Source organism: Gordionus sp. m RMFG-2023, chromosome 1, assembly GCF_954871325.1.
Source record: "Gordionus sp. m RMFG-2023 chromosome 1, tfGorSpeb1-WG-v2, whole genome shotgun sequence".
NCBI classification, from domain to species: Eukaryota; Metazoa; Nematomorpha; class Gordioida; order Chordodea; family Parachordodidae; genus Gordionus; species Gordionus sp. m RMFG-2023.
Window position 1 is genome coordinate 73,028,551 of NC_088775.1, and position 14,057 is coordinate 73,042,607.

The 14,057-nt window shown below is 26.7% G+C and overlaps 1 protein-coding gene across 1 annotated transcript; it reads right to left on the bottom strand.

Annotated features, from left to right (window-relative positions):
* Positions 1 to 7,647: 7,647 nt before the first annotated feature.
* Positions 7,648 to 9,241, bottom strand: LOC135931546 (TRPL translocation defect protein 14-like). The gene has a single exon (XM_065468742.1). It carries the CDS (start codon positions 9,190 to 9,192, stop codon positions 7,717 to 7,719), a length of 1,476 nt encoding a protein of 491 aa, XP_065324814.1. The 5' UTR covers positions 9,193 to 9,241; the 3' UTR covers positions 7,648 to 7,716.
* Positions 9,242 to 14,057: the final 4,816 nt, after the last annotated feature.

The window sequence follows — 14,057 nt, forward strand, 5'->3', positions numbered from 1 at the left end:
TCATTGAACTCATAATTAAATTTCCTATCTAGTATTTTTTTACGTTTTCGGTTCGAAAAATATTTTTTTGTCGCGAAAACATTCAGAGAGCTAACATTTTAAACGTAATTTCAAATATATTTATATCATTGAACTCAGAATTAAATTCTCTATCCAAAAATGCTTAGATGTATTTTTTTACGTTTTCGGTTCGAAAAAATTTTTTTTTTGTCGCGAAAACATTCAAAGGGAAAAGGCTAACATTTTTAACGTAATTTCAAATATTTTTATATCATTGTACTCAGAATTAAAATTTCTATCCCAAAATGCTTAGATGTATTTTTTTACGTTTTCGGTTCGAAAAATATTTTTTTTGTCGCGAAAATATTCAAAGGAAAAAGGCTAAAATTTTTAACGTAATTTCAAATATTTTTATATCATTGAACTCAGAATTAAATTTCCCATCTGCTTAGATGTATTTTTTTACGTTTTCGGTTCGAAAAATTTTTTTTTTTGTCGCGAAAATATTCAAAGGGAAAAGGCTAAAATTTTTAACGTAATTTCAAATAATCTATATCATTGAACTCAGAATTAAATTTCGCATCTAAAAATGCTTAGATATTTTTTTTTACGTTTTCGGTTCGAAAATTATTATTTTTTGTCGCGAAAACATTCAAAGGGAAAAGGCTAACATTTTTAACGTAATTTCAAATATTTTTATATCATTGAACTCAGAATTTCCTATCTAAAAATGCTTAGATGTATTTTTTTACTTTAAATATTTTCTTGTCGCGAAAACATTCAGCTGGAAAAGGCTAACATTTTTAACGTAATTTCAATTATTTTTATATCATTGTACTTACTCAGAATTAAAATCTCTATCCAAAAATGCTTAGATGTATTTTTTTACGTTTTCGGTTCGAAAAATATTTTTTGCTTAAGGATATTATCAGACAAGATTTTAAAACATTAAATCTTAAGAGATGCTACTAATTAAGCAAAAATTTTATATTTATGAACTCCCTCCTCTTTTTTCTTTTTGGAAATGATAATAACTATTTATAACCCTTTGTTGTACAGGTGAGACTATCCCTGTCGGTTTAAAAACGTTATTACTTAAAATTCTTTCGATATTTTTGTTTGAATCTTTCAATAGCTTAACATTTATAGGTATAGTATATATGTGGGAAATTAATTTTGATTTTATATAGTAGTTCATGAGTTATGGGTTTTTTGGATCTTGGGGTCTTCATGAACACCACCTGGTCATTCGTGTGACTTTCTTCTTTTTTTTATCTGTTTTGGCATTGATCTGTGATAATATTCTAAAACACGAATATTATGCTTTTAAATATTAAACACGATTTAAAATAAATAATGGTCAATATATATTTACATACAAACTATATTGTCAAACATTCAAGCTTGATTGAACAATATAAAGTTAGTCAAACAATCTAATGCGGTTTCATAAATCAGCCTTTTAATGAAGCAAAATATATCAGAATTACTTAAAATTTTAACAAAATATATATAAAAATCAAAATAAAATTTCGAAAATTTTATAAACATTTAGAACAAAATATTAAGGTTCTTATAATTTTTTATTATACCTCAAGTAATTTCGGATAAGTTTTTCACACAATTACCAAAGATAAAATATAAATTTAAATCATAATTTTATTAGTGTTAGAATGTATCTTGGGGTTTAGCATGCTCCACTAACACTCGCTACCAGATGCGTAAGCAGCAGGGGGGGGGGAAATCCCCCCACCAAAAAATGCAGATGCTGGATATATTTTTCAAAAATATTATTGTTTATATTAATTTATATTTCTTATATCTCATATTAAATATATATTTAATTAAATTTATTTATCACATTCATCTACTAAGTTATTTTATCAATTAATTTCGATTTAAAGTTTTCCTTGGCATAATATTTGCCTATTATTTTCAAATTTTTAATGGCGTAATATTTATCTACCATTTTCAAATTTCTATTTAAATAATAATTATTTCTGAAACTCCTAGTCCAACAGGGAGAAAGAAATTGCAAGCTTGTCCAACGAGATAGAGTCTCTGCCATCAAGCAGTAACAGCTTTTAAGGAGTTAGAAGAGCCAATTATTTGCTATTACTGAAATATCACAGTGGCCTGAAAGAAATATTTCCTCAGAAGCAAGAAAATTATGGGATTCAATGCTTATTCCAAGTTTTTTTTCTCATTGGAATGTATTATTTAATTATACAACTATTTTGTAATACTTTTCAAAAACATGACATTGACTTGATTAAGAAGATGAAAATAGTGGAGAGCATTTTATTAGAACTCAAGGAAATTAGGGTTAATGTTGATGAAGAATTTCATATTTTATATGTTATTATTGAGTCAAAAGCAGAGCTATACTTGTTTAATATTTGCTCCCTCGACTTGCAGCAAGGGCAGGCTCATCGTTAAAACATTAGAGGATCAATAGAAGAGTATTATAAAATTAATGGCCCCTCTCTTAGATACACTTTTAACCCAAATAAATGAATGGTTCTTAATTCATCATGCAGCACTTACCAATCTGCAAATATTACTTCCACAAAAGCCTTCCCAGCCTTTTTCAGATGGTGATAGAAAAAAATATATTTGTTAGATTTTTATCATGAAGATGTTAAAGTATCTTATGATGCCTTGTTAGCTGAATAACTATGTTTAAAAGATTAACTATGTTTGATATAGTCCCAAAAAATGCTATGAATGCTTTGCATTATTTCAAACACATTTTAGATTATATTCCCAATGTAATAAAATGGTTATATATATATTAACAACTTTTCCATTAGTAAACTAATGAGAGAACATTCTCTTTTTTTAAGAAGAATAACAGAGCCCTGCAGAGGTACCATTTGCAGGGCACGGCCCGGATTTTTTTTTAAAATTTTTTACGGCCCGGCCCAGATATTTTCAGGCCCGGCCTGGATTTTTTAAAATAAATTATATTTATTTTTGATTTAGATAGCTAATAATAATGATTTCAAATATAGGCTGTTTTAAAATATACAGCCCGGCCCGGATATTTTTTAAAAATATTAAAATACGGTCCGGCCCCCAGGTCTCTGAAAAATATACCAAGAAGTACAACTTCTGAAAGTAGATTGAAAGGTTTGGATCGATGAATATTCATAGGCATTTCAAGAACAAGCAAGGATAAGATAATAGAAAAATTAGCTCAATCCCAACGAATATTGGATTTTAAATTGTAAATATATAACATACAAAATACAATTATTCCTAAGAAAATTTTTGTGTATTAATTTATATTTCCAACATTTAAATTTTTTATACTTTATATATAAATTTTAAAGCTCTAAAAATTCAAATTTATATTTTGGGTCATTTAAGTGATTCATATGTGATTATATTCATTTTATATTTTATATAAAACATTTATTTTATAGTTTTTCATATGCCGCCACTTATATCCGTTGAATATTTTTTAATTCATATTTATTTTATAGGTTTTTATGTGCCGGTTTATATATATATAATTTTTTTATAATTCACATTAATTTAAAATTATGTATTAGAATTTATGCTTGATATTTTTTAATAAAAATAATATTTCTTAAAAAATTTTATTATCCCCCCCCCCAGACTAAATTCCTGCGTACGCGCCTGCTCGCTACTAATCATAATTTAAATAATATCTAGTCATCATAAGTGTTTATAAACTCATTAAAAATGTTTGTAAAAATCACAAATTAAAATAGTTCAAAATTTGCCAAAAATTATTTGTTTTATAACCATTTTCCAAATTTGATATAAAAAATTTATAATAGTTAAATATTTCAAAATATTTTTAACATATAGATGGACAATTTATGATCTATTTTAAAATAGATTTATATATTATAGTGTCTTAAATTTTGAAAATTTTGAAATGGAATCCACTATACCCAGTCTTTTTTTTCCACTACCAATCCCCTAAAAAGTTTCAAATAGTATGCCACTCATTTCTAATAAATACCCAAAATTTTAAACTAAACTCAAATTAAAAATAAAGAACAAAAAATAATACTAGTATTAATTTATACTAGACACTATAGTTTTACAACTTATTCCTAATATTAAAAACTTTTACTAAATTTAAAACAAAGTTTGTAAATAATTTTTAAATTTTTATTTACCTCGTGGATTAAATAAGAATGACATTGAAAACGTATTAGACCCAAACTTTCTACTGGTCTCAAAAACTAAATATTTATTCTTTTAAATATTTCTACATATAACGAAAGGAAGTATAAAAAAAATAATGGCAATGGAAATCTCTTTATAAAACTAAAGGTTTTAGGAATTCTTTCTAGTATCAAAAACTTTTAACTAACCTCATAACAAAGTTTTTATAAATTTTCACATTTTAATTTTCCTCGCGGAAGGAAATAGAATAGCAGTGTCAATTTAATACTAGCCTCAATGGTTTTGGAACTTCTTTCACCTTTTACTGGGTTCAGAACATAAATATATAATTTATTTGTATTTCTAAATTTTACGCACCGGTTAAGAAAAATAATGGCACTATAAATTTCTTTATGAATCCAATTTACAACATCTTTCTAATATCAAAAACTTTTAACTAGACTTAAGACAAAGTTTTAAAAGATGCTCAATATTTTTTCCTCGTGAACTTAAATTTAAGTCAGTGCCAATTTATAACTAGATTTAGAGATTTTTAGAACATCTTTTTAGTATATAAAACTTTTAACTAGGTTTAAAATAAAATTCTAAAAAATTTTCATAACTTTATTACCTCGTGGAGAAAATTTAATGTCAGCGCCAATTTATTACTAGACTCAGAGGTTTTGGAACATCTTTTTAGTAAACTTTTAACTAGGCTTAAAACACGGTTTAAAAAATTTTCATAACTTTATTTCCTCGTGGAATAAAATATAATGGCAGTGCCAATTTATTACTAGACCTAAAGGTTTTAGAACATCTTTCTAGTATCACAAATCTTTAACAAGGCTAAAAACATAATTTAAAAAATTTTCTTTTTTTCTCGTGGAATAAAATATGACAATGCCAATTTATTACTAGAACCAAAGATTTTAGAACATTCTATCTTATATCAAAAACTCCAAATCCGGATTAAAACAAACTAGTTTAATTTTCTATATAGACCCAACCTGATGGGTTGGCTCATGAGGCCCGTTGAGTCGGGTCTGATCATGGATAATTGGGTTGGCTCGGGTTTAAGTGTATTTTTTCGGCTCAAACTTGATGGGTTTTCGGCCAATCTGACCCGACCCAGAAATTTAACAACACTAAATGTTGAGTGAACTAACATAGAGATAGGAGTAGAAGGTGTGTTGAATTTACTTTATTTTATAAATGATTTTACTTTAAATTTATAATATAAAATTTAAGATGTCAGGATTTAATGTTGAGTATAAATGTTTGCTAATATAATTTAAGCTGATATTTGCTATCGTTGTTTACAAAATTAAATGAGTGGAATGCTTAAAATCTAAAATTCCTCATACTTTTGGCTATTTAGAAGCAATAAGTGAACCTAGAACGCGGTCTGAGACTTTTTTGATTTGAGCCGTAATAAATATTCTTATTAAAATGCTTTAGGCAGATTTTTATTCCATTATCTTATATTATATAAAATAGGGATTAAAAAAAATCAATGTAAATATCGGTATCGAATATGTGCCATTTGAAATAAATATCTACAAATATTTGGCCGGTGAAAATTTTTTGATCAACGCAATCCTAATTTTTTCATTATATAATTTAAAAACTAATTTCTGTTAGAAAAAGGGAAGAGCGATTGACACAAAATAATCAGGATTATTTTTAAAAATAATTAACAAGTGAACAAATATTGTCTTATTTTGAATTTGGTTAATGCATCAGGACACCCAATTAGTAATAATAATAACTAAAATTAAAAATAATAAACAACCATTATTTTATTAGTCAAGAAAAAAATTGGTTTAACAGTTTTATTGGACATTTATAATAGTATTCATTTTCGAAAATATTGAATGATTTTCTTTCCCACTCACTGACTAGTTAGATTTTTTTCAGTAACATTAGTGGTTTGCAATGCCAAATTTTTCTAACAGCCAAACCAAATTGTACCTAACCCATTTCAAATTTTTTTCTAAGGTAGTCTAACCCACCTTTTTAAATACAAGACCTAACCCAAAATATATTTATGAACACCAAAATAAACAACTATTTATACTATTGGGAGTGGTTAAATTAAAAAAAATCTATATTAATTAACTCTTCTTATGGGAATTTAAAAATAAAGCCCATTAATTTTTTCAGCTTATTAATGTATTTATCCAGCCTGACCCAAATAAATTTTTTTCAAACATTATGTAGTCCAGGCATTATCAACCTCAAATGCACATGAATTTCCAATTGAAAGTCAGCTTTTTATTTGACAAAATATATTCATGACTTATCAATATATATCAGAGACCTGCAGGCATGGCCCTGGTACCCAGGCCGGGCCGTATTTTAAATTTTTAAAATAAAATAAACCCGAGCCAGGCCGGGTCTGAAAAAATTTTTTTTTTTAAAAATATCCGGGCCAGGCTGTAATTTTTTTTATTATATTCTTAGATATGGTTATGATTAATATAATGTTCGGTGAAAGTTAACACTAGCTAACATTCATTGTATCTATTTCATAATATAATTAGTTTTCCTGCAATGGAATAAATACGCAAAGGATAGGTAATAAATACATTATTATATAATATGTTATATTTTTTAATAATTAAAATATCAATTTTATTTTTTTATAAATACAATTAATATAGTATATTCTCAAAATATTATTTACACAAATATTTTATAATATCAATTTGTAATATATTAAATATCTGTTTAGAATAAAATAAAATATAGCGTTGTTAAACAGCTTTTGAGACGATTTTTAAAAGCGGCTAACAGAGTATTTTATCCAGAAAAAAATTACGCAAGCCTGAAAATTTTGTTTATAGAAGGAGCAAAGGTCTAGACATATAGTATCGAAATTTCGAGGCTTAGTCAATATTTTTCTGGCGAAAATACTGAGTTAGCCGTTTTTAAAAATCGGCTCAAAATGAGCCGTTTAACAACATTAGCTAATATGTTTGCTTATTAAATGTAATACTCGCCGAAAAATATAATAAAATACGGAATATGCGAATTTTTTGTATATACCAGGTCGAATATAATTTTAAAACCCGGGCCGGGCAGTAAAAAATTTTTGAAAAAAAATTTGGGCCAGGCCGAAAATTAAAAAAAAAAATCCATGCCGGGCTGTGCAAATGATACCTCGCAGGTCTCTGATATATATTTTTCTAACAACCTCCTAATCTTATGAAGCATTTGCATTTAACTTGCAAAGTTATATTATATTAAGGTAAAAAAAATTATGATATATTCAATCTAAATCTGTAATTCACTGATTGAAATATTGGCATTTAATTTAAATCGCGATTTAATTTAAAAAAAATCACAAATTTTGCCAACCCTATCATAAAACTAATATTTATTATAAAAACTCTCTAAATCATATATTTAAATAATTTTTATATAGATTTTGCATATTTTTTAAATATACTTTGGAATCAAATATAAAATATTATAATTTATAAAAATTGAAGTGTCAACAATCAAGAGAATCATGAATTCTACCTTAAATAATTGCATTATTAAAAATTTAATCAAATATTGTTCAGATTAATGCTCATTAATTTGTAATTGCTGAATTTGTATATCATTTTGGTTACAATCCATTAAAACATTTGAGTCAAATTTTTTATCATCTTTTAAAGATAAATTCCACATTGAATATTCTGGTTTTCCAGTAACTTCCTCAGCCATGGTTAAGAAATTTGGGAGCTTCAATTGACTAGTAGGCTTTGTAGTGTATGTTTCTAATAATACTAAACCTTTGCATGATTTTGGACTTCGTTTTTGATACACGTCCAATCTATAATAATGATTATCATATAAGAAGCAACGTCTTGTTTTATAGATAGTGAAATGAGATCTATCTCTTTGTGATTGCAATAAATAGGAATATTCCCTTGCATCAATTTGTCTTTTTATTTCAATAGCTTGGCCTTTAATTTCTGGTTTTCTAACAGTGTGAGTAAATGTAAAATTGTGATTATTTATAGTATTATAATTATCCATATTACCATCAGTTAAAATTCCCCGCTTACGTAACCTTATCTGTGGTAATTTTTTATAGTGTAACATATTTTTAGAGTGGTTATCATCACTATCTGGTGGGAGTAAATAATCATGTACAACAGTGAATACCTGATTAGGAGGAAATAATTTTAATAGTGTGGGATCATCTTCATTAAAATTTATAATTAGAAACTTTTTCTTTCGGGATAAGATTTTCAAACTTTCACCAGTTTCAATACCTAATCTGCGACAAACAACACTGATAAGTCGAAGGATTTTTGCTTCAAATCCTGTACTATTATCTATAATATCAAAATAGGGGTGGCCAATCCAAACATCAGCAGTTTTTTTGTCAACTTCACAAGCTCTATCTAAACCTTCATGTCTAGCAGCATTTCCCTGGCATGTATAAAAGTCTTCAGCCCCATTAGCAGCTGAAACCATGTGTATGACTTGATCATATCTATTATCTCTCAATAAAGGAATGGTCCAACTATTTTTACGCAATATATAATTAAACTCCTCTTCTTTCATATAGGCTGCTGGATCCATAGTACCTCTATCACATATAATTATAGTTTTTTGGGAAGAATTGTTTATAGGTAAGGCATTGGAGTGATTAATTGAAGTCTTATTAACACCAGAATAATTAAATTCCCTATTAACAGTTTGAGAAGCTTCTTCTGGATAATTTTTGGTGTTTTTTTCAGCTATGTACTTGATATCATGTGGATTAACACATACCACATCAAAGAAGGATTTTTCAAGTTGCATCATTGTTCTTAATAAATTTTCTTGAAATTTAATAGCCTGCTTTTTTGTCAGATACTCAAATGAGATACCGCCACCTAATAAAAGTGTGGCCGTCTCTGGAACTCGATATACTTTCCAACCAATATTTTCAAAAAATATATGTAATCTAGATTGTCCAGTTGTTTTACCACCACATGGGCCACCCGTTAATACTATTTTAAAAGTTTGCGAAAAATCTTCATCTTCTTTTTGAAGTGCTTCCATCTATTAGAGCTGAAGAGAAAAAAATAGAATTAAATTTACGATAAAATAAAATTAACTGATTCACGAAACTTATTATGTCAATCACTAATTCAAAAGCCATTTTAAAAATAAAAAAATTAATATTAAAGTACTATTTAAATTCTCAGGTTGCATATTGTCGTTATTAGAGGTGGGCGCGGGCCGTGAAATTACGAGTGGCACGATATGTGAATTTTTAAATTTATAAGCGTGACCACTTTCCAAAATTTTTCCGAGCGATTGGGCGTAAACATAAATCTACCGTGAATCATGGAAATTTTAATTTTTAAAATTGTTTCATGAATATAAATTTACAATGTGATAATTTTAATCAATATTTTCTAATTTAATTTAGTTTTTAAAAAATAATTTTTGAAAACAAGCGCATTTTATAAAAAAAATTTTTTTTTCCCGTCTATAAAATTTCAATTGAATGAAAAATAATAAATCACTCAATTCTCGCTCAGCAATGGAAATTTGGAAATAAATTAAGTAAATATAAATATGTTTTATTTTTATTTCTTTACTATATACACCAACCAATCATTTCCACTCAAATTAAAATCAGTCAAAAGTTATAGGAAGATTAAATATCTTAGTAATTTATTTTTGAAATTTTAATAAATGTAGAATTATAACACAAAAACTGCATTTTATTATTAATTTATTTTTCACATTAAAAATTATATATATTTTTCATATAATAATAATCGATATCATCTATATTTTTAACAATTAATAAAAATAATAATAATTGCTTGACATCATTCTAAATATAATCCTATTAACTAAATATAATATAAACTAAATATAAATATTTTATTATTTACTACAGAAATATCCTCATATTTACCTACAGATCTAAAATACTCAATATTGCTTGTAATATTTAAAAATTTATTAATTTTCAAACACTTTATTTTATTAGTCAACATAAATATATGTTTAAATAACAATAATTTTTTTTTTACATTTAAATTAACAAGTTTTCAAAAATATTTGTATTTATTTAAATATTAATTTATCTTTTCTCTATTTTCAGTAACCTCATAATGCTATAATAATGAATTCATTGTAAATGATGGGGGTTTTAATTGAAATTATTATCTAAAAAATAACTCCTTTTAGGGGGGTAGGCATAGGTTTTGAAAGGGGTTTGCATCCATTGAAAATCCTGTCATGTAGATGCTGTCTATATTTTCCTGGAATACTGTTTTTAATCTTTTCCATTGCCTCTCAAATATTTGTACATATATAGAGGGTCTGACCTTAATACAAAATATTTTGAATGATTTACTACAAAATGATCTCAATAAATATACTTTACATTGATTGGAGTCTTATGCATATACTTTTAATTATACCTAATGTGTGTTCATAGACAATTAACTCAGAAACAATGTGTTCTTTTGCAGATCCCTCTAACAATACAGCTAGCCCTACTAAATAGGAGTCTGCCTCTATTATGCTTTCTTTTAAATTGATAACTCATCTAATTCTCTTGGTCGCCCAAGGACATAAAATTATGATATTCATAAATCAGACGCTAACTATCATTTATAACTTTTCTAATTTATCCTATAAACAAAACTTATATTCTAAATGAAACATTTAGCGAATTTCTAGATGATTCTGATGAGGCATTAACATATATCGATGAAAGTTGTGATTAACGTAAAAGATTCATCTCTCATAAAACAAATAACTATGACAAATTTTGAACTTTGGAAGCACAAAAATTTATTTCTTTTCTGCGAAAATTTTACTAACCCCGACAATCCCGGCTTCTAGTGAAAGGTTATTTTATATAGTTAATCGCTCATTAGAAGAAAGGTGGGCACAATTGAAATAAAAAAACATGGGCATCCTTCTTTTTAATTTTGATTTAAAAATTGTAATTATTTTATGTTTTTAATATGGAATTAGAGAAAAACCATAACAGAATAAATTCAAAAAAGTGTAAAAGTATAGCAATAAAATGTTGAAAAATTTAAAAATACCGTGAATTTTCTATCGTGATCAAAATATTGTCTTTCATGAGCGGGCGGGTCAAATTTTTTTAGTAGTAAGTATAAAGGTTGAGCGGTCGGACCGTGAAGAAAAATTAGGACCGCTCCTTCCTCTAGTCGTTATATTGAAAAGCCAAATTTTTTGTCATATTGTATTTCTTTTATTTTTACAATTAATCTTAATTATCCTATTCAAATCAGCTTATTTTAAAAAAGTGTTTGTATTAAGTATATCCGGTGTGGGGGAGGGGTATTTGGTTGATTTTTTAAGATCTTAACAGAGATCTTTAAGGCAACTTATTGCAGGCCTTTGGCTCTGTTCTTATCTGATTTGTACTCATTATTATAAAAAATATGGTTTATAGTAGTGATATATAGTATACATATTTGGGGAAGAGAGGAAATATTTTAGCTTACAAGGGATGACAGGCAAATTTTCAATGTAGGTGATAACCCCCCTGACTATACCTATGAAACTATTTTCACTATTTTACGAATTTGTTAGAACTGCCATAAGTAAATTTAGGCGCCATCAAAATATTTTGTTATACACACACAAAAAAAAATGTAAAAATCATCATTTAATAATATATAACGGTTTAAAAAAAATACAAATATTTTAAAAATGGTAAAACTTTAAGAAAAAATTATGATTAAATTATATCCATTCCCATTTTTTAATTATCGAAACGTTTCCATGTTAAAAATCCATTACATTCTTTTTTAGTAAGTTTTAAATTATTTTTTAAAATGAATAATTTATTTTTACTATATTTGATCCTAAATCAGACCCCCGTAAAATTAAACAAATCTTTTTGGCTGTTTCTTCGCCATGAAATCAGTGGCGTTAATAGACCAATATGCATATATATATATATACTACTAGATCAGCGATTCTTTCATTAAATTCCTTTCTAAATGTTTATAAATAGGAGTTGCTATAGCGCCATTTTGTGATTTACCATTAATGTGCTACAATGATAAATAAATCTTCGATTTTTGGAAGATAAGAGAATTGGATCTTCCTAAACTTTCAATATTAACTGGAAAGGTCCTGTGTGTTCCAGCTATGAGCACACCCAGCGAACGTGTCCATAGATATGCTCACTTTCAACTCTAAAGGATCATCATTATGTTCTATAAATCTAAATAAAATATTTATACAAGATAATTATAACTAAATAAAATCGTTAAATAATAGTTATTATTACAAGTTACCTTAAATATAACAAAAATGCCCTTTACTCTCAATTATATAACTTAACAACCCAAAATAATTCTTTCTAATAATATTAAATAAATACCATTGACCATTAACGACGATCCATATTTAACATAATTATCTTTATTTCCAATAAAACCACAACAATCTAACATAAAATATGTAGAAAAATATAACATAATATAATTATCCAATTCTTCATTTCTCAAGGGTCCACAGCTGACATCCAAAGGTCCACAGCTGACATCTAATTCAATATCTCTTAATCTCCAACTACGGGTTTTTCCGAACAATGAAATACACCCCGTGATCCTTATCTCCTCTTCTTCCCCCAAGGAAAACTTAATTTCCCTGTCAGAAAATAACTGACATTTGATGTATTATATTAAATTTATTTCTTCTTTTTTTCAACAGCTACAACACGCCCACCCTTCACAAGCCCAGCGTCCCTCTCTTTGTGGTGGTGTTGTATCGAATCGCCCCTTTGAATTGTATCATCACCTCTTTGAATTGTATCGACTCGCCCATTATAATTGTATTGGGACGCCTTGAAGATGTTCAGGGAATTTATCGAATCAACTTCCCTTATAATGATTTATAATATAATAACTCCAGTACATTTCAATATAAAATCGCCAAAACAGACATTATCAATAATGACATGTACATTGGGGTATCTGCATTTATAATCTACGGAACATTAATATGGACAATGTAATATCCGCAAAACATAATAATTTATTCATTTTAAGACATTTGGGAACTACTAGCTATAATATACATTATTAGGGTATGATTCATGGTAATTAGGAAATAATGATTTTACATATAATAATGTAATGTGAAAACATTGTCTATGTGTGAAACGCAATTTCAACACATGTAATTTTCATTCTATCATGTGAAAAAAAACAAAGCTACATCTTTATAAATATTTCCTAAAATGAATATAAAAATCCATCTTTAGGTATTAAAAATAATTGCGAAACTTGGCCGAACAAAGATCAAAATTACAATACATACGTATATAAATACTTTTAATATTATATATGAAGGAACAAATATATAATATGTAGAAAATACAATATTTTCCATCTAGGAATTACTCAGTATCTTAAGAAAAATATACCATTTCTACCTAACTCTGTCATCACAATTAGCACAAATTCACAAAAATGTAGAATGCAAAGTAACAAAAATTGATAATATAATGGGCTATATGGTATATATGTAAAGAATTTTTAATATACCTTCACAATATAAAATAATTTGGGTCTTTTCTTTAAAAATATGTTCATAATTAAATAGTAAAATGTGATGTGTTATAAAATTATTAAAAAGATAAAAAATAATGTATTATGCAGCATAAATTTACAAAAAAAAAAACTTTCCCCAGTATGCAAACTAAACAATATTTTCACCTCAAGGCATACCCCTCAACACGGGCTGACCTTATCTGTAAAAATATTTTCCCTTCACATCATTGCATACCACACAAATATAATAATTGCAAATAAAACTTCTTATAAAAATTTATAATTTAAAAAAAAAATATATATTAAATATAAAGATTTCATAATTTGGAAAAAACAAATATTATACACCATCTAATGTAT